Source organism: Rhipicephalus microplus, chromosome 9 (assembly GCF_043290135.1).
Source record: "Rhipicephalus microplus isolate Deutch F79 chromosome 9, USDA_Rmic, whole genome shotgun sequence".
Lineage (NCBI taxonomy): Eukaryota > Metazoa > Arthropoda > Arachnida > Ixodida > Ixodidae > Rhipicephalus > Rhipicephalus microplus.
This window is the reverse complement of record NC_134708.1, coordinates 52,141,639-52,164,420: the sequence shown is the minus strand read 5'-3', so window position 1 is coordinate 52,164,420 and position 22,782 is coordinate 52,141,639. Positions and strand designations below refer to the sequence as shown.

Genomic DNA, 22,782 nt, shown 5'->3' with positions numbered 1-22,782 from the left:
ACACTTTCATAAGCCTCCCCACAATATTTCCACATTTAACAAGGATCAATTTCTTACCAATGGACCCTTTTGTCATTGATGCAGTTGGTGTGAAATGAATGGTTGTAAACTTGAAAGTGCCGGTTGGTCCATATTGTACCTCATCAGGAATGCTGACGTGTACTGAAATCTATTATTTCATTTTTGTTTTACCAATTGTCTTATCAATTGCTGCACAATTTGTCAATAAAATCTGAGAGTCCAAAGGTTGGTGTCTCGCATATCACCAGATAAAGAGGAGAGGCCCGAAGAGGAGAAGTGACTTTTTTTTTTGGAATTCGTGGCGTGCTCCTGGCACCATTGATGTTGACGAAACTCTGAACACGATGCGAAACTTTACTTTAAATGTCTGAAAAAATATCGAACATGGTTTAGCGGCACTTTAATTTAAGGCAAAAGCAGTAAACACCGCCACTGCCTTTATGCTGATAGAAACTGACACTACACAAAAGGTTCAAAGAGTTGACACATCTGCTTTAATTTCACCTATGAACAACATTCTCTAATGAGTTACATGCACAGACACACTCACACCACAAAAAAGTGTAGATATTACTAACACAGGAACAAAAGAAAGATTAAATAATATAGAAAAAATAGACAGTTTGTAATACATTGCGGTCACGCTTAATGACATAAAAAGCACGAAGAATGACTCCAATACATATCACACAGTCGAGATGTGCCTGATGAATGTGGGAATGTTAATAAATAGTGCAGGTGAAAATAAGAGTTTCAAAAGGCAAACTCTTGAGAGTATTGGTTGAACGGAAAAAATATCACAATAAGGAACATGTGTTCGCACATGTGAGAAAAAGGTAGTTTCAATTTTCTTTTTTTTTTGTCACTGTGGCAAAAGACCTTCTGTGACTCAACAAATCAACACCCACATCCCATTACTATGCTCATCACATAAAACAAAGGCTTACCATAGTAAGACAGGCGAGGGTATAAAAAGTTTCACATAAGTGCAGCAGAGCACATTTTATAGATAAATTGCTGTCCTAATCACAACACAGTGAATGTACCTCTAGAAATTTCTAGGCATCAGCATACTAGTACTATGTTACTCTTTGGACACAAATGAGGCATTACAAGAAGCAAGAGATTTTTAGCAATACGATACCATCACATTAAAATGAAACCTCAAGAGATTGGTAAAATGCATTTTGATTAACAGCTGCACATATTGCACAGAGGTGACTGCTTGCCGTCATACACCTTCTCAACATTGTTAGGTATGCTAAATATTAAGTAGTCAATGTGGTGGCTAGTTTGTCTCGCGATGTGGCGCATCGTTTATGACTATAGAATGGGCTAAGCATTCCTAATTTCTATTTCAAGGAGATGCCACTGATGTACTTAATATAAACACGACTCTTACCATCCCAATTGATGCCAAGTAACACCCACTTGCTCACACAACAACTTTGAACCTGTTTCACCTTCCGTATAGGAGATGGCTTGCTTTTCATACAGAAGACAGCTGTCAAAAAAATACATTTCAGAATGCCTGTCTACTTGAAAAAACAAATTAGATGTTGCTTCTGTGGTTCTGTATACACAGAGTTGTGAGGACTTTGGTTTTGATTAGCTAAAGCTGTCTTTCTGTTATTCAAATACAGTTCTATGAAAAGACAGTAGTTCCGTTCAAGCAATTTTTGTTTACTATGATTCTGCTGTACCTCAGTAACAGAATACTGCTAAAAAAAAGTGATGCATAATGTAGTCTTAGATATCGAAGCTTTGGAGCTTTCATTGTGACAATAAAGTTCCACAAAAAAGCTACACTGTGACTCTGTAATAGGTATACTTAGCAGGACTGTTAGTTGGGCTAGTTGGTGATACATTATGGGCAGTAACGTTGCACAAACTCACTGGATGAAGAGAAGGGTCACAAACAAGCGCTGACTCTCTGCTGAAGAATTATTGAAATATACAAATTATCTTAACACATAAGATAAACATAGAGAACATGCGCAGAGAACTGGTGCCACCCTGGATCTAGGGTGGCGCCAGCTCTCAGCGAAATCTTTCTCGGGAAAGTTGATTCCAGACTATAAAAGAAGTTGGAGAGAAAGGTGGTTTGTGTCGCCCGTTACGTAGATGATTACTTAATAGCAGTGCCCAAAAATGAGGAGCTTATGAAATTTGGAAAGGTCCTGCAGATCTTTCGAAAAACTGGGATGGGGCTAAAATTCACCAGCAAAATGGCTTCACAGCATGCCTTACAGTTCCTAGACATAAAGATGACTTTTGCTCACCATCACCCTTGTTGGGCGTATAACCCAAGATAAGTAAAACCATTGCGAAATTACAAGTCTAATCATGAAATTAAAAAAATGTCGTGGACCCGACGCGGTGGACTAGAGGGTAAGGTACTCAGCTGCTGACCCACAGGTCACGGGATCGAATTCCGGCTGCGGCGACTGCATTTCCGATGGAGGCAGAAATGTTGTAGGCCCGTGTGCTCAGATTTGGGTGCACATTAAAGAACCCCAGGTGGTCGAGATTTCCGGAGCCCTCCACTACGGCGTCTCTCATAATCATATGGTGGTTCTGGGACGTTAAACCCCTCATATAAATCAATCAATAATTCAAAAATAGAGAAGAAGGGCATCACTACGTCTAGCCTCAAGGCTGCAATTCAGAAGTCGTGCAGGCACAAGGCAGAAAAAAGCTTCTATGAACAGGTGTGTCACCTTCAGGTAGCCGGCTTCCCCACGCCTTTTCGATTAACAAGGGTCTGATACATCATATCAAGAAGAAAGAAAAAAGTGGTAAAAAGCAAGAGAGGTAAAAAAAAATGTGCCACCATGCCCTACAAGCATACATTAGCCCATGGACTAAAAAATGTGGCATCACTGTACGATGTACAGGTACTATTCTCGCATGATAGAAAGAGCTCCAGTCAAAATAAATGCGGTGTAAAACACAGGAACGCTTAACTACTCTGTGTACTAGGGGTAGTATACAAAAATCTCTTAATATGTAAAAAAGTGTACATCAGGCAAACAGGGCGTTGTCTCTATGTACGGCTAAAAGAACACTCCCGGAACCTTTAACACCTGCACATACGGGAATCCATCTTTGCACTGCCACACGTGTGTGTGCACGCCTTTTCCCGATGAAACGACAGTGCTCTTCAAACATATAGTGATCATGTGACAAGAGAACCTGTGGAAGCTTTCTATATTAAAAAAGAAGGGGAGTCTTGCGTTAATGAAACATAGATATCTTTACATGAAAAAGGAGAAGTCCTAATCAGTAGCATGCTTGTTTGAATTAAATTTTGTCACAACTGCGCAGTTACCCGCAGCAGCATAAAATTGTGAATGACGTCGACATGGTCCTTTGTTGGCCCCTCTGCACATCCTTTGCATGCTTATATTATGAGTTCAAATAATTTGTATATTTCAATGAATCTTCAGTTGAGACTCGGCGCTTGTTTGTGTCCGTTCTCTTCATCCCATAAGTTTGTACGCTGTTACCTCCAATAAGGTATACTTAGTACTAAAAGGAAGAGTATGTCAGTGATACTACATGATAAAGAGCAATCAAAAGTAAAACACAACTCTCAAAAGAGCAATCACAAAGAGATCTTCTTTTTTTCCACCTTTTGACAATGCAGCACTCTCGGCAGTATCTGGGATCGCATTTTGAACTTAATTAGGTGCAGAATTCAGTACAATAAATGCAGTTGCAGAAAATATTTGTCAATACCACAACTGTCACACTGCCCATTTTGTTACCATACTCGGCAGCAATAGCACATGGAACAAACTCCAGTAAATATTATTGCCACAAAGCCCATTTGCTTGAGCATGCTGGTTTAGCAATGTCGACATGCAATAAGCACGCCACCACTGGAAATGGTCAAGCAAGGAGACCAACGAGGGTATGATGAAATATCGAAAAAAAAATCTGTGAAAATGTCGCACTAAAATTGATTAAAAGTGAGTGGTATTACATTGTATGCAAAAAATTTCTGCAAAACTAAGGCTGGTAGCTCTATAAATCTTAGAGGACTTAAAGCACCGCCTATACAAATGAATTTTGTACCACGTGAGCAGCAAAAATGACCAAAGCTAGGGCCATTGCCTCTGAAATTTCTCAACGTGTCGCAACCTACCGCAGGTGGCACCTGAACCAATTGTTCACATCAAATAAAGTCACATTTCGCGACGTGCATCACTTCTGTAAAATGGCGACGACGACATTGTGATCAGCTTTGTTGCTAACTTTTCTTGATGCATCCAGAGCATTTTCAAATGCAGAATTTTGCACAGATGCTGTTTAATGTAGGCACTGCATAAAACTGATTTCTGCATGACCCACGATTTCGTGGAAGTGAGCATTTAATCTCAAATGGAAGGCTACACTCATTGAAGCAGTTGGTAACAATAATGCCAAAATAAGTCCTACTTGTTTTAAGTATTGTTCTACTATTAGTTGACTCGAAAGAAATGAGAATGATCATAAGCTGAGCTACAATTGGGAGGACATATTTATGGCACATTAAAAACGAGGCATTATTCTTGCCTGTGCTTGCCTTGTAAAGGCTCTCAATAACGTTCATTTGTTCTGAATCCTCTTGTCCTTCGACCAGTTCCAATGCATTTTTGAGAACCTTTCCGTAAAAATTTACTCACATTAGTCAAGAAAAGCCCCGCCACAGTGGTCTAGTGGCTAAGGTACTCGGCTGCTGACCCGCAGGTCGCGGGTTCAAATCCTGGCTGCGGCGGCTGCATTTCCGATGGAGGCGGAAATGTTGTGGGCCCGTGTGCTCAGATTGGGTGCACGTTAAAGAACCCCAGGTGGTCGAAATTTCCGGAGCCCTCCACTGCCGCGTCTCTTATAATCATATGGTGGTTTTGGGACGTTAAACCCCACAAATCAATCAATCAATTAGTCAAAAAAAATAACACCAACGCTATTTCCGACCCACGTCAACATTCTGTGACACTGGACTGACTGGCCACAACATCAAGGTAACCACTGGATACACTGGTAACCGTAACTTTGCAACAGCTAAGAAGCTTTGTGACTATTTGACATTACGCATTGCACCTTATGTTGGTGAAGATGTTGTAGAAAATTAATGATAGAAAAATGCGACCCCAGGGAGTGCTTGCAAGAACAGTGAGACACTAGAAAACTAACAACACCATGGACCTGAGCAGCGTACACGTCCAGTGTTCCGAACAGACGTTCGAACCTGACTACGACGACAAACAGGAAAACGTTACGTCAGTTCCTCACCGCCACTACCTGCGGAACATGTAGAAGTTTTTTCTCCTTCCTCTAAAATGCACAAACTCTGGACATATTGTAGACTTTTATACTTCACCAGTCAAAGCTAAGCTGCTGGCTGGCACCCTCAACTGCCACTGTAAAACTGTATTCTATTTTTGCTGGCGTAAATTGACTCGCTATTCAACAACCACTGCTATAGTCTCTTAAGACTTATGACGTCCAATTGGCAGTGGCTAGAGAAATCATCCTTACAGTAAAGAGCGCAGGGTTACGTGATCACACGGACCAAAATTGATTACAACATTTGAAATGTTGCTGCATTGCCAAAAGTCGCAAATGGTAAAAAAGATTTATCAGTAAATTGTTCCATTATTAGACTAACCTCAGTTCTTTTACAAGAGTGCACATTTGAAATGCAATTTCTATTTCACTCAATTATACATGCTTAGTTGTACACCTTTACAGTGTATAACACGTACAAGGTCATCATAAACACCTATGCAGTGTCATATGCAGTGTCGTATCATAGGACTGCATATTCTATAACAGTGCACCTTTATGAAAAAATTCATGAATTCATTAAACTATTTAGGGAATATTGCTATCATACAAAAACTACCACTTGTCCAAAAAGCATTTCCATCGTTAATTTCTCAGAATATCTAAATGTGAATTGCATTCCTTATGGGTATGTACCACGCAATGTACAGTATTGAGAAATGAAAATTTGGGGAATAATTATTGCACCCAACAGAAGTGTAGTTTAAAGAGCGTGGGAGTTTTCAAAGTGTGTGGCTAGTGTGTTCACATAACCGGGGAAGTTTGCTATAAAAAATATTGGCGATTATCAATTACAATGACCTTTTAATAAAGTGGGGGGGGAAGGACTGAACGTGAAAAATAAAAGGGGGGAATGGTAGGGCTATGCAAAGCCAAATAGGAAGACGACTTATAGTCGTGGTATGATCCCCAGCCCCACTTTTGTTTAACGATGCACACATTTACAGTAGCAGTCGTGATGCATTAATGAAGACAAATACAGTAGTAATGGTGTATTACGTCACTGTGAGCGGCAACGTGGAGCGAGGAATCGCTGCACATAACTACTACTTGAAACGCAATACTTTACATCACAACCACAAAAACCACAGCTCTCACTAGAACAAATGTTTAGAAATGTGCTATCACAAAAAGTGTGAAAACCTTAACATTCACAGCGTACCATACCATAAGCTACGTCACCATTCAGTCTACTTCAAGCCAGCTTTACAAGTGATAAAGCATTTACACCGCTGCCATATTTGGTTCAGACTTCACCGAACAGAAGCTCTTGCAATCACCTGCAAGATGACCACGAGTTGTACACATCACGCAGAATTTTAAGGAAAATAAAGGAGGAGAGAATATCACACTGAAATAAGCTTAACGTCTGAGAAAGACATTTTGGAGAAATATTTCCGCACATTTTCCCGCGCAGTACCCACCCCACGATAAAACCAACACCCCAAGTTAGAAAATAAAAATAAATATATAACAATGCAAGACTAATTCTCATAAATAACTACATACAATGCCCACACCTTCGTAAATGCAACCCAGAACAACAGTCGATACATGGCAAAACATTTTATAAGTGGATGCTTTGCTAGTTCAACCATCCATACTTTCACACTGTTGCCATCTGTTAAAGCGTCATGTGAATTGACAAGACACAGTATTGCTATGCGAAATCCGGAGGAAATTTTGATTTTGCATGCGGTTTCATGTTAGTGCATCATGTGATGCTATGAATCCACAATTACAAGTATGCTCGATTCATATACGCATTTTTACATGAAGCTTGCGCACCTGTAAATGCGCTGAGTTTGTTACGAAAACCTTCATCGATTCCTACGCCACAGATCAAGGAAGAACATGCATAGATAGCAACAACAATCTCCAAAGCTGTCAATGCATTGATTCTCTTTTTCTAGTACATAACCATACTGGTGTGGTAGGTAGACTTGCTGCGCAGAACTTGTGTGTTTGGCTGATGCCATGAGCTTTGCTAGGCTCCGAGATTGTTGCCAGCATATGATCTCAGAGGGCAGTATCGTGTCAATGCTATGGCTGCTAGATAAGTGCTGGCAACTGCCGGTGCAACGCTCTTTTGGACCATGAACAGTGGTCAATTTAATTAAAGCAGAAAATGATGAAAGCCATGATCCATGGAAAAGTAACTTTCGGGCCCCGTATTGCCCCCTTTCCCATATTTCCCGAGTATATTTAAGCATGCTAGTGGTGATTAAAGAACTGCCCATTTCATGCCATAACTGTTCTGAACAAAACAGATTCAAAAATATTTAGCTGGAGGACATTCCTGAGATTCATGAAGAACAACACACGATCACTTTTACATTTCAGTCACAATTGTAAAACGGCTGGAGATCAAAACCGTGACCTTGAGCTTGGCTGCACAGATTTTCATAGGTACTGAGTACAAATCGATGTGGATGCGCTTAAACATGTGACCATGACTGTGCATTTCACTCACCGGGCTCAATCAAGTGACAAACTTGCTTCGACTTTTCGCTTTGCTTCGGCTTGTAGTACACCGCTACAAACAAAACAAGGTCGCACATGCTTCAGCGTGGCCAAAAAACTAAATGCCGGCAGAAGAAACTCATGATGACGTGAGAACTTGAACGACTGGGCGTAAAACACTCACCCACATTGATTATTGCCACGGTTACTTTGTATACGAGCATGATGTGTGTACAACATCAAGGTGAGACTTCCTATGATTTACATGCCGGACTATTAACCTTCAATCACTTTCTATGGTTAGGGTCGACATTGTGCCTTAAATGCATGATTAAGTCCATGATCTTCACCTTGGCCGTGTCACGGGCCAAGGCATCGAAGGTGCGGAGCGCGGCCGCGACGTACATTCCGAAGTAGTGCTCCTCATCGAGCCGCGGACCGTTCCGGGTAGGCGTCGCCGACGTCGTCGACTGCTCCTCCTGCTGTTTTCTCCGCTTGTGGGGAGGCGTCGGAGCGCGGTGCTCCGAGACACTCGAGCTATCTTGCTCGGCCTCCAGAACTTCAGCGGACTCGTCCTGCGAAGTTACGTTTCTTTTAAACTAAGATTCCGAGATTTTACATGCCGGAGGCCAATGAAGCGACTGGGGCTAGTTGTTAGAGGCTGATGTCGAATACGCATGGACTGAAAATATTACGTAAAAGAACTCAGACGGACAAATATTTACAGGACGGAATGCACCATCCTAGCACTTCATCCTGTCAACCTGTGTTTGCCTCAGTTTTTGGTGACCAGGACAGTTCAACAGGATGACTCACACTGTTCTTGTCCTATTAGTGTGCCTCACTTTTTCCTGTACACCTGTGTTTGCCTCGTTCACCAGGACAGGCCAGCAGTGTGAAGCACACTATCCTTGCCCAGTGAAGTGTGTTGTACTTAGTCCTGTGGAGCTGTGTTCACCTCAGTTATTTGTCACCACGATATGCCACTACGATAAAGCATACTGTCCTGGTCCATTGAAGTGTGCTGTGCTACACCCTATGGAACTGTGTTCACCTGAATTGGTCACCAGGACAAGTCAATAGGATGAAAAATATTGACTTTGTCCTGCAAACTGTGCCGTGCTTTGCCCTGTTTGCCCGAGTCCTTTTATGTGATACTTTTAGTCAGCACTTACTTAAAGCCTACGTCCCAAAACGAAAATACCATTATGAATGAAGCACATCCTAGTGAGGCAGTGAAGGTTAATTTTGACCAACCTGGGTACTTTAATCAGTGCCTTCTCTAACTACACATGCAAGGAGCATCACCCTGCTGTGTGTCACAACCAGACACCATAGGAGCATTCTTGCCATCATGCTATTTACTCATGCATAGTCACCTATGACGTAGTGGCCTCCGTATCTATATTTCCAAATGCTCTGTGGTGGCGCACCTCCAAAGTGCTTGCAAGGGGCAGCTGTGGGAGGCACTGGCCACCAGCACACAATGAAGAGAACCGGAATAAGAGGGCCGGTGCATTCATCCCTCGTGTTGCAGGCATTTATTTGAAAGGAGTCACTCCTTCAACACGCACCTAAATCTAAGTGCATTGATTTTTGTGCTGAGCAGAACACCATATTTGCTGAGCCATCACGGAGGGTTGTTATATCTTCTCGGGTTAAAACAAGCGCTTCAAAATGCACTTGAAGCACAGCAACTCTGATCTGGGGTTATGTTCTGAAACAATAACCCCAATAACCCTTGGCAATAGTAATTTCACTTGTTCAAGATTTTACGACACTAGCGCTGGGTGCATCTGGTTGTGTACAGGCCACATTGATCTGGCACGGTGACGACCACACTGAGATGGCAGTCTAGAAATGCTTGCAGACGCCAATGCGTCCAGTCTCGCAAAATCACGGGAGAGTGTAAGCATCAATGAGGGTGACTATCTCGGAATAGCACCCGTGTGGATTCTACTGGCCATGAACTTGCCAGGAAATTAATATTCTTTAGCAAGTACGTACAAGAATACCAATAATCACACATTATACCCCGTTTTTTTTTCCTTTAATAGTGCTGAATGAAAAGAAAAAAAGCTTGCCAGTAAGTTATTCTTTAACACTTGTACAAGGGAAAAGCCTGCTGCCCACTTGGTAATGAAATAAGTTATACAGAATGTGCACTGATGTCACCCTGGCCGCCATCTTCGGGTACTGGCTGGTTGAGACACCGCCTGAACTCTCGCTCAAATACGTGGAGCAAGAAACTGTGATATTAGATAAGTGCCGATGCCCCCTAGTGTTCCTTTGTATTCACCCTTGGTGCATCTGGGAAATGAAATTCGAAAAAAGCGGGGGGAACACAAAAGACTGCAGCGGTGGACCGACCCTCACGCACTGACACTCTCTAATGAGATAACAAATCACGGTGGCCGCCATGTTTGCGTACCCCTAGCAGAGGACCTGCCGGTGACGTCACATGAAGACAATGCGTGCAACTGGTGTAAGAGACATGCATTAGATTACTTTGACTTTGCGTTGTTCCTCCTCGGCTGACCAAATGACTAAGTCATGCGCTCAAGCAAGGTACCATGCAATAATGTCATCCGGTGATGTCAGCGGTAATGTAGGGCATGTGGACTTTTCTACCTCTTTTAATATGCCTGCCGCATTTTACTTAAGGTGCTTCTCATCAAGACATTTAAGGCTTTTGCGTTAAACGACCATCTGTCTCAGATAACTGCAACTCTATCTATTGTGATGGGCTTTTAGAAGGTATCCGACTTGTGTGCATGAAAAATCGGGTTCACATTAGAATAATTACATTATTTTCACTGATCAGGTGTCTAACTGGTCAATTAGGAATTGCTTGTGAGCAAAAGCTTACAATATTGCCAAAAAGTGAGCTAGTTTTTGAACTTCAGCATTCCCATACAGCTTAGACTTACAAGCAGAGCTCCGGCATTTGGAGTTTTTTTATGCGATAAATATCAGTCGGTCATGTGAGATGGTCCTATTAGAGGTTATATAGTATTCAATCTTTAACATTTTACAGCTGTTATGTGCTACTGTAGCACCACCTCGTGGCAATGTTTTCAACAATAGTATGCAGAACTATAACAGCAATGGCCCCACTCACGGTGAACTAGTCATGTTCCCGCTGCCTCAACTGGAGATATTACTATATTGTTCCTTTCGGTGAGCGCCAATTGTCTGGTCGAGCAGAGGTCGGCAATAAGTAATCTTAGTTGTTGGACATGCTTGATTCTACACCACGCAAAGTGACATTGTCTCCAAAAGTGGTTGTCTCGGAATACGGCCCCTCATGCAAAGCGGTGAGCACTAAAGCTCTCTATTCTGTCGCAAAACTTTCTGTGCCTTCCGTCCCACCCTCCCACTATGCTTGCACTGGCTGCTTGCTTACTGCTTGAGAATGTCATCCGAGTTATGCTAAAATCTTGGCATATGGACATGCAGTACTGACAGAACCTTGTAATCAAACTTGTAAACACAACACTAAGCAGTACCGAGCTACAGCCAATGAATAACTCAAGCTTGTAGAAAAACTCTGTGAAGGAAGTCGGGGCCACTTACAATAAGGCAGTATGGCTCCAGAATATTGCCGACTTCCCAGTTGTTCTCCGTGCCAGACGTGTCTGCCGCGGGTTCGTGGCTGTTCTCGATTCCAGCCGCCATCTCCATGGATCGCGGGAGGTAACATACGTTTAGGAACTTCATGTCTTCGTAGAAGTCCCACTTGGAAGTGTACGCTTCCTCCCCGTTCCCATTGATCGTCCCGTTGTGTTTGAGCACCTTGTTGTACTCGCGGAAGAAGTAGGTTCGCAAGTTGTGGAACTTGTTCTTGCATTCTAGCACTGCGTATGGAGAAACAGAATGAAGCGAAAGAAATGGAAACTTAATCCTTGGTTCATTCACAGTTTTCCCAAGTTACATCTTACAAGTGCATGCATTGCAAAGACTTTAGTATCCTTCTGTTATCACGCTACTTCTGCTGAGTTTTTGGAACGTTTAATGATTGCACAATACGTAGTGATAGTCATTCACTTTATATAGCATATTTTTATCACAGAATACTGTTATTGCTATTAGATACCACCAAAATACAAGTATGCATCATGCTGTTCCTTTGTAAGCTTCACTGAACATGAATGACGCATGGCTATTAGGGACAGTAGGGTGTACGCATTACGCTGCGCCCTCATAAGCTCTACCAAACATGAATGACACATGGCTGTTTGTGACTGTAGGGGGTCAAGTAGAAATGCAATTTGGATGATAGCCCAACTTTTGGCTACACTTGAACACAGCAGTCTTGCAAACAACCCACAATTACATCATTGAGAGTACTTTTAGTCTTCACTGCCATGTGGCAAAGGCACGACCTGCAGTGAACTTCAGCGGGTTATAGATTATCCTTGCTGCAAATGTGAGTCAACATTCCAGGTCTGAAGATGCTTTACAGTGCACACTAGTGTATGAAAGCATATGGATCGCAGTAGCACAGATCTTTAGTCAGGCACCTGGAAAGTGACAACTGCAATTCAACTTTTATTGCACAGACACTTTCATGAACTTGTTAATTTCTAACTGTTCATATTAATTAGGAAGTAAAGGAATATTTCTTAGAAAACTGTGGCCCATGCGCTTGAGCTCATGAACACCTGGGAGCAAAAGTACATGTAAAGCCCCTTGATCTTGGGAAAGTACCACCATCCATTGCAATCGCCACAGCGCATGCGACCTCCTCTCCCTTTTTGCCCCTGTCGAGTCTTCCCGTCCTCCGCCTCTGTTTTTGCGCAATGATTGGTCTTCTTTGCGGTTGCCCTTGGAGAGGCATAAACCTGATGTTGTGCTGGTATTTTTCTATTTCGCTCGCACCATTTTTCGCTGGGGCTGTGCATAGCTCGTGGAGCAAACGTTGCGCACGCTTTGTTTTCTGCACTGTTTACTGGTGTTATGCCATGTGGTTGCGCTTACAACTGTTGCAACCAGAATACAAGGGGTTATGATATTTTTTTCTAAATATCCATGGTAAGCATGATGGCTTTGGTAAGAGCCAGTAGCAACACAACATCGGCTGAAAGAACTTAGTTCCCTCAAAAAACATCATCTCTGCATGATACAGCACTTTATTTTTTATTTTAAGCAACACTGAGTGTTGTGCTTAAGTACTATTTGTGGCTGATCAACATCGCCTTTTTTTTCTCAGCTAACTATGCATTGCATAAAAATAGGGTTCTCTTCAATATGATAATTATTCTGCCAAGATTCCATCAACTCGCACATCAGAAACTCTTATTCAATCTGAAATGAGCTCCAGATGTGCTTTTCACAGTGAACAGTTAGCTTCTCAATCACACTTTTCGTCATTGTTAGGATACGCTGAACATGAATGTGGAAAAAAAATAAGGAAATTGACGAATAGATCAAAAAGACACTGCAGATGGTCTCCAAACGTAGTTCTTTCTTTATGAAGGGAGGGAGGTATTCACACTCAAAATAATGACACGAGTGGGAATCGGTTCTAGCAAAAATGAAAAACGCAAGCACTGCAGGCAATAAAATTATTAAGAAAAAACAATAACCTCCTGATAGCAAAAATGAGCTGTTATGTCACGTGACGGTACAGTGACATAATGAATTGTGCCACGTGTGACATTGTGTCATCGTATGGTGACATCATCTCTTGATGATGATTTCATCACCGGCTCCCGACGATGAGAGACGCCTTCTACGCGGGACGTGGACGGTCCTCTTTCCCATTTCATGAGACATCTAAGGCTTTCGCCTTAATGTTCAACACGGCCTTGATATTGTATTTGAGCAGTGTCAGCTAGCAAGCATTGCACATTTTTCTGTTTGTGAAATCGCTTTTGAATTTGAATGACACACATGCGTGACTGGGTGCCGATTATTATTTGTTTTTCACACATACAGATGACGTGCAAGGGGTGTTCACGTAATTGCTTGCTTGTCATATCGATTTCGAGGCAGAGGCCTGAATTCCTCACTCTCATAGCAAATATCTTAAAATCAACTTTCTGCGTTCTTTGGGGGACCTTTTTCTATTGATGTAACACGAGTCAAAATTATGGCATCGATGTGTTTTGAGCACGAAGACTTAGCAGTCAGTTACGATTGTGCTTGTTACGTACCAATTTAGGGACATTCTGCACCAATAACGTTTAGCATTGCAACGAGTTAGCCACTTGCATTTTGTAAACAAATATATTCATCCTGCCTGCATGATTAACTGCTTTCTAGCATGCGTTCTCGCTATATTTCACTGAAGACCAGTTCAAGCCACATATATTCAAGCAATTTCTGGAAAAAACCTGAAAACCAACAAAGTTAGAACTTTCTTGCCCACCACTCTGCCGTCAAGCACAGGAAGTCCCCTCAATGAAGACATAAAACTCGAACTGATAGTGGTGCATCGTTGCTGCTGCCTGCTCCTCTTCCTGTCTATAGTAGTTGCCACAAGCAAAACTACATATGATATGAATGCAGAGCACGTTATCAATTGGAAGAAAAAAAAAAACACCTGCACCGCAGAAGTCTCCATGAAGCCGCTTTTAAAGTACCTTGCCACATTTGTGCGGCTTTTGGAAGAAACAAATTTTCCTGTAGATGTTCACTTCAGTGTTCGCTATCGTGTTATCGCCCATTTTTCAAAATTTTTTACTCGGTCGAAGCATGCAAGCGAACTGAACTGTGCACTCCAATGAATGGGTGCCTCGGCAAAAAATGGCGCCTGGCGCAACGCGCGCCCTAGGCGGCTGAGGAGAATCGAGGAATAAACGTGCGAGCAGGGAAGAGTGTCGTTACTTTCCTAGTTCAAGAGACTTTAGTATATGGACCATGATCCATGCACTATCTCGCGGTGAGCCATCTATACTGCCGAATGCATCGCTAGAGCAATGCTCTGGATAGCAAATGGCTTGTCACAAGGTGGCAATTTCGGCATGCATTCCCATGGTCTGCATACTTTTGATCACTGGTGTACATACACATATCTGCTAGTTCCTTTGCGTGATACTGCTGGTGGGCGTTCTTAGAGCTGCTAGTTCGGGCACATTAGGAATGCTGTATGAGCTAGATTACGTAGAGTACATTCCCTCTTCCTTTTTCTTCTGAGAGCAAACAAGTTATTCTGAGAGGTGTGCTCCAAATGATGCGTGGAAATTTGAAGGCACGTAATGTTCATAAACTGCGGATCGATTACCAAGAAACGAAGGTCGGTCTTGTTATGATATGGCATATTCACCCGCTTAGTGCGTATATTCATACAGAAACAAACGAGAATCGAGACACTCACTCGAACACCCGAGCGTACTGCACAATTCGAGGATCTTCTTGTCTCGAAGCCTCCTCTTCTTGTAGTCTGGATGAATCGGATTGTACAGAAACTCGTTCTCCTTGAAGAAGTCGATGAGTATTTTCTGCCTATCATTACTCCACAGGAACTGCAAGAGAAACGTCCTTACGTCACACGTATCACATTGACACGCCAATCATCTGAAACTTGGGACACCTAGAGCGGTTATCTGTGGATTGACAAAACTACGCATCTGAAATCAAAACCTGATTGGGTCGGCACATGTGCTTGATCGATACAATTGGTATAATACAGCTCGGATCGAAGCGCATTCACTTATGAAATAGTATCATGCAACAGCGTCTTACGATCATGGGAGCAAACGACACCAATGAGAGCCGCGATCTAAAGCACGGGTGTGGAACAACGAATAAATGAAAAGGGCAATCCAATGCACATCAATCTTAAAGCCACGTTTTAGCACGAATAGCAACGCACATCGAAAGACGGTGATGAATGTCATTAAAAGGCCGTCAAACCCTTTCATGCCGTGGGCACTATGGCGATCAAACGAATGAACACAATCATTTGAGGCGGCTCACCGGTTTGTGCTCCATTTTGCACGTGTAATGTGTGAACTTAAGGGACAAAAACGAGCCACTAGAGTTGTGATCTAGCTACGGAGGGAAGCTTTGACGGCATTTTTGTCGACCGCTAAACAGCGGCCAATGGCCCAATGGAAACCAAAAAAGAAACCAACTTGATAACGCTGCGCTAGCGATTGGAATGAGTGGTTTTAGAACAGCACCGGGTTTCTACGAAACTCATTCGCACTTTATACTAGACCAGAACCTCTCTTTCTCATTGTTATAGCAGTAGTCTAAAAGATGAACATTACAATTACAACGTAACGTATGAGGTTTGCTTGATAACCTAACAAAAACTAGTACGTTTACGATGTTACCATAACGATACACCAGTCACTTCACGCCGGCTGCGTCAAGGGGCGCTGGCTTCAGTTTGTTGTGTTTGTAACCGAAATGTAAGCCTAACTACGGGAGGATGTCACTTTTGCCACCGTACGAAATTTTGTTATCGTAAATACGGACTGCGGCAAGTTGGGTTACAAGGTAAGAGCCTTCTACGTGTCTGCCTTTCCGTTTCTTTCGTGTAGCGGTTACATGGGAGCGGTCGACAGCATCTGAAGCGAGCTCACACCGATGCGTGTGCGCCAGTCATGTGTACGCATTCGTTTTTTCATCCAACAATTTCGCTGCTAGTACGCGAACTAGCGTGTTTACAGTGATGGAATCGCGTAGTTTCGAGAAGTAACTTTATTTACGAGAGGGCGGGAAAATTTTGGCGCGGTCGGGAACGGGCGCTGCACGCGCGCAACCTAACTGCGTACACTGACAGATGTTTGTGTTGGATGATGTCCAAGCTCTCTCAGGATCCCCTTCTTATCTGACAAAGGCTTGTTGACAATCGCATTTTATATATGGGCACAACGACGTTTAGCGTGGCAATGCTATCTCCCGACAAGCCATGTCCTAGTAGGACTTGGTTGCGCTGTTTTCTTGTCTCGCACGTTCAACGACAGCAGATCCACGTTAAAAAAAATTTTTTTTTTCTACTGAGGAACTCTCGATCGTGCACGTATCCACTTCGACCTCCAGTGTCTCTGCAGGTCGTCATTGTTAAAACCCTGACGCGTGCAAAACACCGAGAAGTCTTGCGCGAGTTTCAATCTCCGCCGGAGCACGGTCATCGTCGCAGTGCCAAAGCACCAAGAAAACTCGCGCTGGCACCGCCTCAAGTTTTATTTGCGTCTTTTTGGGGCGGTTATTTTTATTCCGATTCCCCCGAAAACTCGTTTTCAGGCCGCGCACCGTGATTAAGAAATCGCTCGGGTGCATGCTCGATTGCTCCACCCAATTCACTGAAACGCAGGGTGTGTTTTCTTTGCATTCATTACGAGTGCAAGCGCTTTTCCGGTGCTGAATTCAGGGCACGTTTTCGGAGAAACGCTGCCGGTTCTTTAACAGCCGTGTTTTTTCCTATGTTCGTATCTCCACTTTCTTTCTCTCTCTCTCTCTTTTCACCCATTCTTTCAGGTTCCCGGGATGACCGCTCGCGTAAGCAACTCTCTCGCGTCAAAGTTACGTTGACCGGTGTTCGCTTGGCTGAAGGCCTTGTGAGTGCCATCCGGCATAATAACAAGACGCCACACAGAGAAACACTGTTTAGAACAATTTCGTTGCCTTTTACAGTGTCAACATACTGACAGTCTCGCATTTTTACTGACAGGAACTCAAACTTTCCATAACTGACAACAGTTGTTGCCGCATGGCCATGTCAAGCCATGTTCAAGGCAGGTAATTTCATAGAAGTTTCGATTCCGCATTATTGGTAGACAACGTAGCGAAAAGAAAAAATGAATAAATTGCAGATGTGATGCCTTTAATCACTGAAGCAAATACATTCTGTCGCCGCTGGAAATGAAACTCGAGTGCACATCTTCCAGTGCTGCAGTCACAAGCATCTGTTCTCCAAAAGTGCTCCAAAAGTGAGGCATAGCTCTGCATAAGCAACACATTACATCGTATTGCAGCAGCAAAAATTCTGTTTATGATGAACCCGAACATAGGGATAGCTGAATTCTTGTGCCTTTGCTATCTACAAATATTTTAAAGGGACCCTGCAACGATTCTGATGGCTTTTTACAAACACATTGGGTTGGTAGATCAAGTCCCAAAGGTAATTTAGCGACAGAGTTGAGCTCTCTGCATAAACTGTGTAATTGATTACAATGTTTGAAAGCTGCACATCGCTGCAACGTGGCCAACTGTGTTTTTAACCGCCCATACACTAAGCGACACGTTCTGCCCCACTGACATCATCGTTTTCAGCTGATCTAATTGGCTGTGGAATGCGCAGCACTGACTGCCGATATCAGATCGGCGACGAGATTTGCATGTATGCGGTCTCATGGTCACATCATGACGCAGGCGCCAGGAAGGCAGAGCTTAGCCTCGAGCGGCCAAAGGAAGAGTTGAGGGTGAAAGGCGGAGCGAAGGAGGAGGGTACTTTTTTAGTACTCGTAGCTTCATTAATAATAGGTGCTTCGATTGAACTCTGGTGTCAATGATTTGCTCCAGTAGTGGTCTAATCAAAAACGGAATGTGAAAAAACTGTTTCAGGGACCCTTTAGTGAGTACCAACACAAAATATTGCTCATTTTCATTAGTTGGCTATCAGCCTAGTGGTTACACCATAAAATGTTGGTTTGACGAGTTCAACATAAAATTGTTGTCTTTTAAATGCAACAAGTTCAGAATTCTAGTACACTAAAGACATTAAGGATCTGGCAATTATCGATGTCACTAAAACTCTGGTGACACTGTAATATATGCTTTGGGGGGGGTATAGAGGGGGTGATATAATGCACATATCTTTCATTTTGACAAAAGGTAAATGTAAGAAGGTTGGCCACCCACCCAATGGGACAAGAGAGAAGGGTGGGTTTGTGTGCAGTCCCAGGAAAATTGCATAATTGTGTTTCTCGTCATGGCATATTTGAATCACACAGTCGCCTCTTTGCCACCAGTCTTGTGATGACCTGTACGTTTACTTTCAGCGACGTTAATAGTCTCCTTTTTGACGTGCAAAGCCACTTTGAGTTTGGTTTTAAAAAAGTCAAATGAAAGGAGTTGCAGATAATTGTGCTGCTTTTGACTAACAAAAGCTTCATATTGCAGTTATTGAGTCAACCGCTGATCATAGGCTTTGACAGCGTGCTTATAAACTAGGGAAAGAAAATGCCTTTAGAATGGCTGTCTTTATTTGATCTTATAGCAGACCCTAATGGGACTTGACAATTAGGTAATCTTCCATGCAACCTCTATCAGCAGCTGTAGTTATCACTTGTTTAACTCAGCTTATTGTAGCTTTGATTTAGCTGAATATAGGACATTTGTATTACGTTTGCTTCTATTTATTAACAATGGAAACTGTTTAAAAGCAGGAAACTGTTTCACTTACGTCTCTCCAGTGACTGTTAGGCTGAATGCCTGCTGCACGAAAAAAAGATCAGCTGCCAAACCCTTTGCTGCTTTTTCTTTCAGTTAGTGTGGGTCGCTAACACCACATGTGGCGAACGGTACGACCATATAGCATCTTGCATTGGCTTCGAAATGGTTCTGTACAGTGGCTGATTTTGAAGAACTCTTGATTGGTGCGACCCCGTGGGACATGGGAAAAAGAACGTTAAGCTGAAGATGTGTTGATACTGTCGGTCATGAGTGTTACCTCGCGTCGCCTGTTGAAAACTCGAGGCAAGCTGCTTCCGCTAAGAGCTCGAGCCACTCCTCAGGCATGTAGTAAAGGACGCAATGGTCTCTCTCTTGTCTAAAAAGGAAAACCTATTGAAATGCAGCCAATAGCACTGGAAATTCTGTATTCAAGTTTACACAAGCAATAGTGTAATTGAGCTTTAGCCCATAACTTTGAAATTATATCTAACCAGTGTGATTTCTTACCGCACTTTATCTGCTCACAGTCAAGCTGAGCAACTGAAGGAATTAACGCTGGAAGTAATGTTAGTTTTCTCCTTCTAAAAGAATATCTGGGAGTGTGTCGGGGATGCTGCATGGTCCAAGCTTGTTACAATGAAGACGAGTTACTATGTATATGAGAACTTTTTGCACTTGGGTTTGCTACAGCGAGATTTTATTTTGCATCTTTTTGTTCTACCCAGATGTCTGAAGCGGGTTCCGATGCCGAAGTGAGCTCGGGTTCGGACATCGGTTACGAGGACTACTACAACTGCCCAGAGGATGGGGAAATTGACCAGCAGGACCAGAAGAAGCAGGATCCCGAGTACTTCGAGTTTGAGTGCCTATTCATCGAGGATGTGGAGCGACTACTCAACGAATCTGTCGAGTCCATATGTGCTAGCCTCAGCGTGAGTTCAAGTACCATTCTGGTTTGCACGGTTTTACTCTAGTGCAGCAGTTTTGTTACTATAGTAATCGTGCGGCCATCCAATGTGCGTTTGTACCAGAACAGTTAGCAGCTTTTGAGACTCGGCGGCACGGTGCAACCCCAAAAGCGACATGGCCTGCTGAACAGACTTCGTGTTCCACTCGGTTGGCCCTGCCCAAGCCAGGGTGGTCTCGTGATTTTTGCTGTTTGCAGGAACATTGTGTGTGGACGCGTCAATGTTGCTGCTGTGTAAATGTGTGCATGGCTTATGAACGTGACTAAAATAGACCCTAAACGCCAATCTTCAGCACTTCGTAGCATTAGTCGTCACACTAGCTCTATAAATACTTGATACTTCTAAGGGTGCATCTGCTGCGTAAAATGTATGGGTGCGCAAAACTGTAATATAGCAGTGGTGATGAAATTGTAGAGCATCTGCTTCACTTGCCAGAGGTTCCGGGCTTGAATCCCAGAGCCACTGTGTGCCCACCAGTTTTTATGATGAGGGAGAAAGGTTACCCTGGCACGTGCTTGACGTTCTGCATAACCATTTCTTCAGAAAGTGTCCCCTCTTTACTGCTGCTGTCTTTTACTTTCTTCCTCAGTGGTGCTGCCCTATGCTCCCTTATGGGTTGCAGAAGTAAGCATCTCTCCCATCTTCAAAACCGTTCCATACGCCACCAGTTGCCATGCGGGCTACAACACACCATGTTGCTTCCATAGATTATAACGCTGTGCGAGGAGCTTCAGTGTAGCATGTAGGCCTTTGCAGTGCTTGTATTCTGTATGGGCAAACCAGCATTATTTTTGGATTGCTTTTCTTGCTTGGCCAATTGGCTGAATAATCATGAGAATCAAAACTTGTGCTATGCTTTTTATTTATCTAGTGTTACTTTCATATCACCCACTTATCAGCTGTGTTGATTAAATAACTTGCAGTAATTACAATACCTAGTCATTCAGTTTTGTTCCTAATAATTGGAGTACTAATAGTAACTAGGCATGACTGAAGTAGCTCAGGGTTTCCTGCAGTTCATTTAAAACATCTATGAAACCTTAATTATGGAAGTCTGAGGTTGCCGAACTGTTATTGTGGAGTCACCTAGCCTCATGGAGCATTTTGGAAATTAATATTGCTCGGTGTACTTTTTTTTCGGTGATGCCTTATTAACAAGTAATGTGGAAAGTGCATTACTATTATTTTAAAAATAATTGCTACTAACTTATACTCTCTGCATTCAGGTGATGCCCTCTCTGGCAAAAGTCTTGCTCCACACGCACAATTGGAATGCACAAGAGATCATCCAAAAGTACAAGCAGAATGCAGCGCAAGCTTTGGCTGATGCAAGGATCAAGCCACTTCGATCCGCCGCTGTGGATATGCAGGTGGGAGACTTACTGCGTCTTTGTGTGAATCCGCCACACTAGAAGCTTCGCAGCCTTAGCACCTACTGTGGTGTCTTATACTGCTGTGACACTCTCATTTTTAATTGCGATCGGGCCTGATTTGAAGCGAGCTTCTTTATTTTAGTAGGCTCTGTTATGTGAACTTCAAAACGAAGCCAGTCGCCATTGCGGAACTTGAACCCTGTTGGTCTTCATGCCGATCCGCAACGCACTGTGTGACGCCTGTATTAGTGTCTGCAGCGTGACCCTGTTCAGGGGCCCCTTAATCGCCCGGTCGAAGTTTAGTCGGGGTGTTGCAGTTGTGCGCGAGTCCAAACAAACACACAGCCGTGACAATTTTTTCGAAACTGCGTCGTAATACAGTAGACTCCTTTTAAACGAAACCTGAAGGGACCAGGAAAATGGTTTTCATTCAAGAGGAGTTTAGTTTACTCGGATATAAACAGGGGTACAATATTCAAGTACGAAAGCAGTCATACTAGAGGCAGGTGTTTCATTTAAGCAGCAATTTCGTTTAAGAGAGTTTTGTTTAATGGGAGTCTACTGTAGCAGTTACGTGGTTTTGACGATCTGCAGCAGGCCCTTGCTCATTTCGCTCTTTCCCTAACTAATTTATTGGTGTCTCTCCTCCTTGCCATGTGTTCCTCCTCGCTGTGGGAGGAGGAAGGGCAGCAATCGCACGTACTTGCAAGTCTGCAAACAGATGCGGCAGATGACAAGCTGGGGACTTGTGGACGTGACCGCAAATGTTTCAGCAAGAATGCTGAAAGGCGTGTAGAGGAGAAGGAATTGTTTCTTGGAATGTGTGGGGTGCCTGAAGCTCATAGTAGGGTTGAGTTTGGCATGTTTCATCGTGACGGCATCTGAAGTCGATGTGTGCACACTTACTTGAAATGTTAGAAAAGTTATCACGGGTGCTTTAGGGACTTTCTTATCGTAAGGCGGTGGTTTGATTTCTGGCCAGAGCTAGTGTATTTAGATAGGGGCGAAACCCAAAAAGACAAATGCACTGAAATTTATGTGCTCATCAGAGAGCCCCAGGTTGTCAGAATTAATCTTGTGTTCCTCTACTCACCATGCTTTCTAGTCATAATTATGTCATGGTTTTTGCAGGTAATGTCCCAGAATGTCATTCCGGATTATGTAGTGGTCACTTAGAAGTACTTGTGAGTACTGCAGACATGACCGAGAAAATCTGGCGGACACATTTGTTGCCGTTATCAGCTACGCACCATAGCGTCAGGATTTACTGG

The 22,782-nt window shown here is 43.1% G+C and overlaps 2 protein-coding genes across 3 annotated transcripts in view; one reads left to right on the top strand and one right to left on the bottom strand.

Moving 5' to 3' along the window:
- Window positions 1–22,782, top strand: part of ari-2 (E3 ubiquitin-protein ligase ari-2) — a 59,103-nt gene that overhangs the window by 11,797 nt on the left and 24,524 nt on the right. Inside the window, exons 1-3 of one of the 2 annotated variants that reach the window (XM_075873654.1) lie at window positions 16,136–16,269; window positions 19,896–20,102; window positions 21,365–21,508. In XM_075873654.1, the coding sequence (XP_075729769.1) occupies window positions 19,896–20,102; window positions 21,365–21,508 (351 nt within the window). In that variant the 5' untranslated portion in view covers window positions 16,136–16,269. Of the gene's footprint in view, window positions 1–16,135; window positions 16,270–19,895; window positions 20,103–21,364; window positions 21,509–22,782 lie in introns of those variants that run through there. The other variant, XM_075873655.1, reaches the window with a different exon arrangement.
- LOC119165048 (uncharacterized) lies at window positions 8,012–15,892 on the bottom strand. The gene is made up of 4 exons (XM_075873656.1): window positions 15,742–15,892; window positions 15,140–15,287; window positions 11,395–11,675; window positions 8,012–8,393 (listed from the first exon to the last, which is right to left on the bottom strand). Exons 1-4 carry the CDS (start codon window positions 15,754–15,756, stop codon window positions 8,106–8,108), a joined length of 732 nt encoding a protein of 243 aa, XP_075729771.1. The 5' UTR covers window positions 15,757–15,892; the 3' UTR covers window positions 8,012–8,105.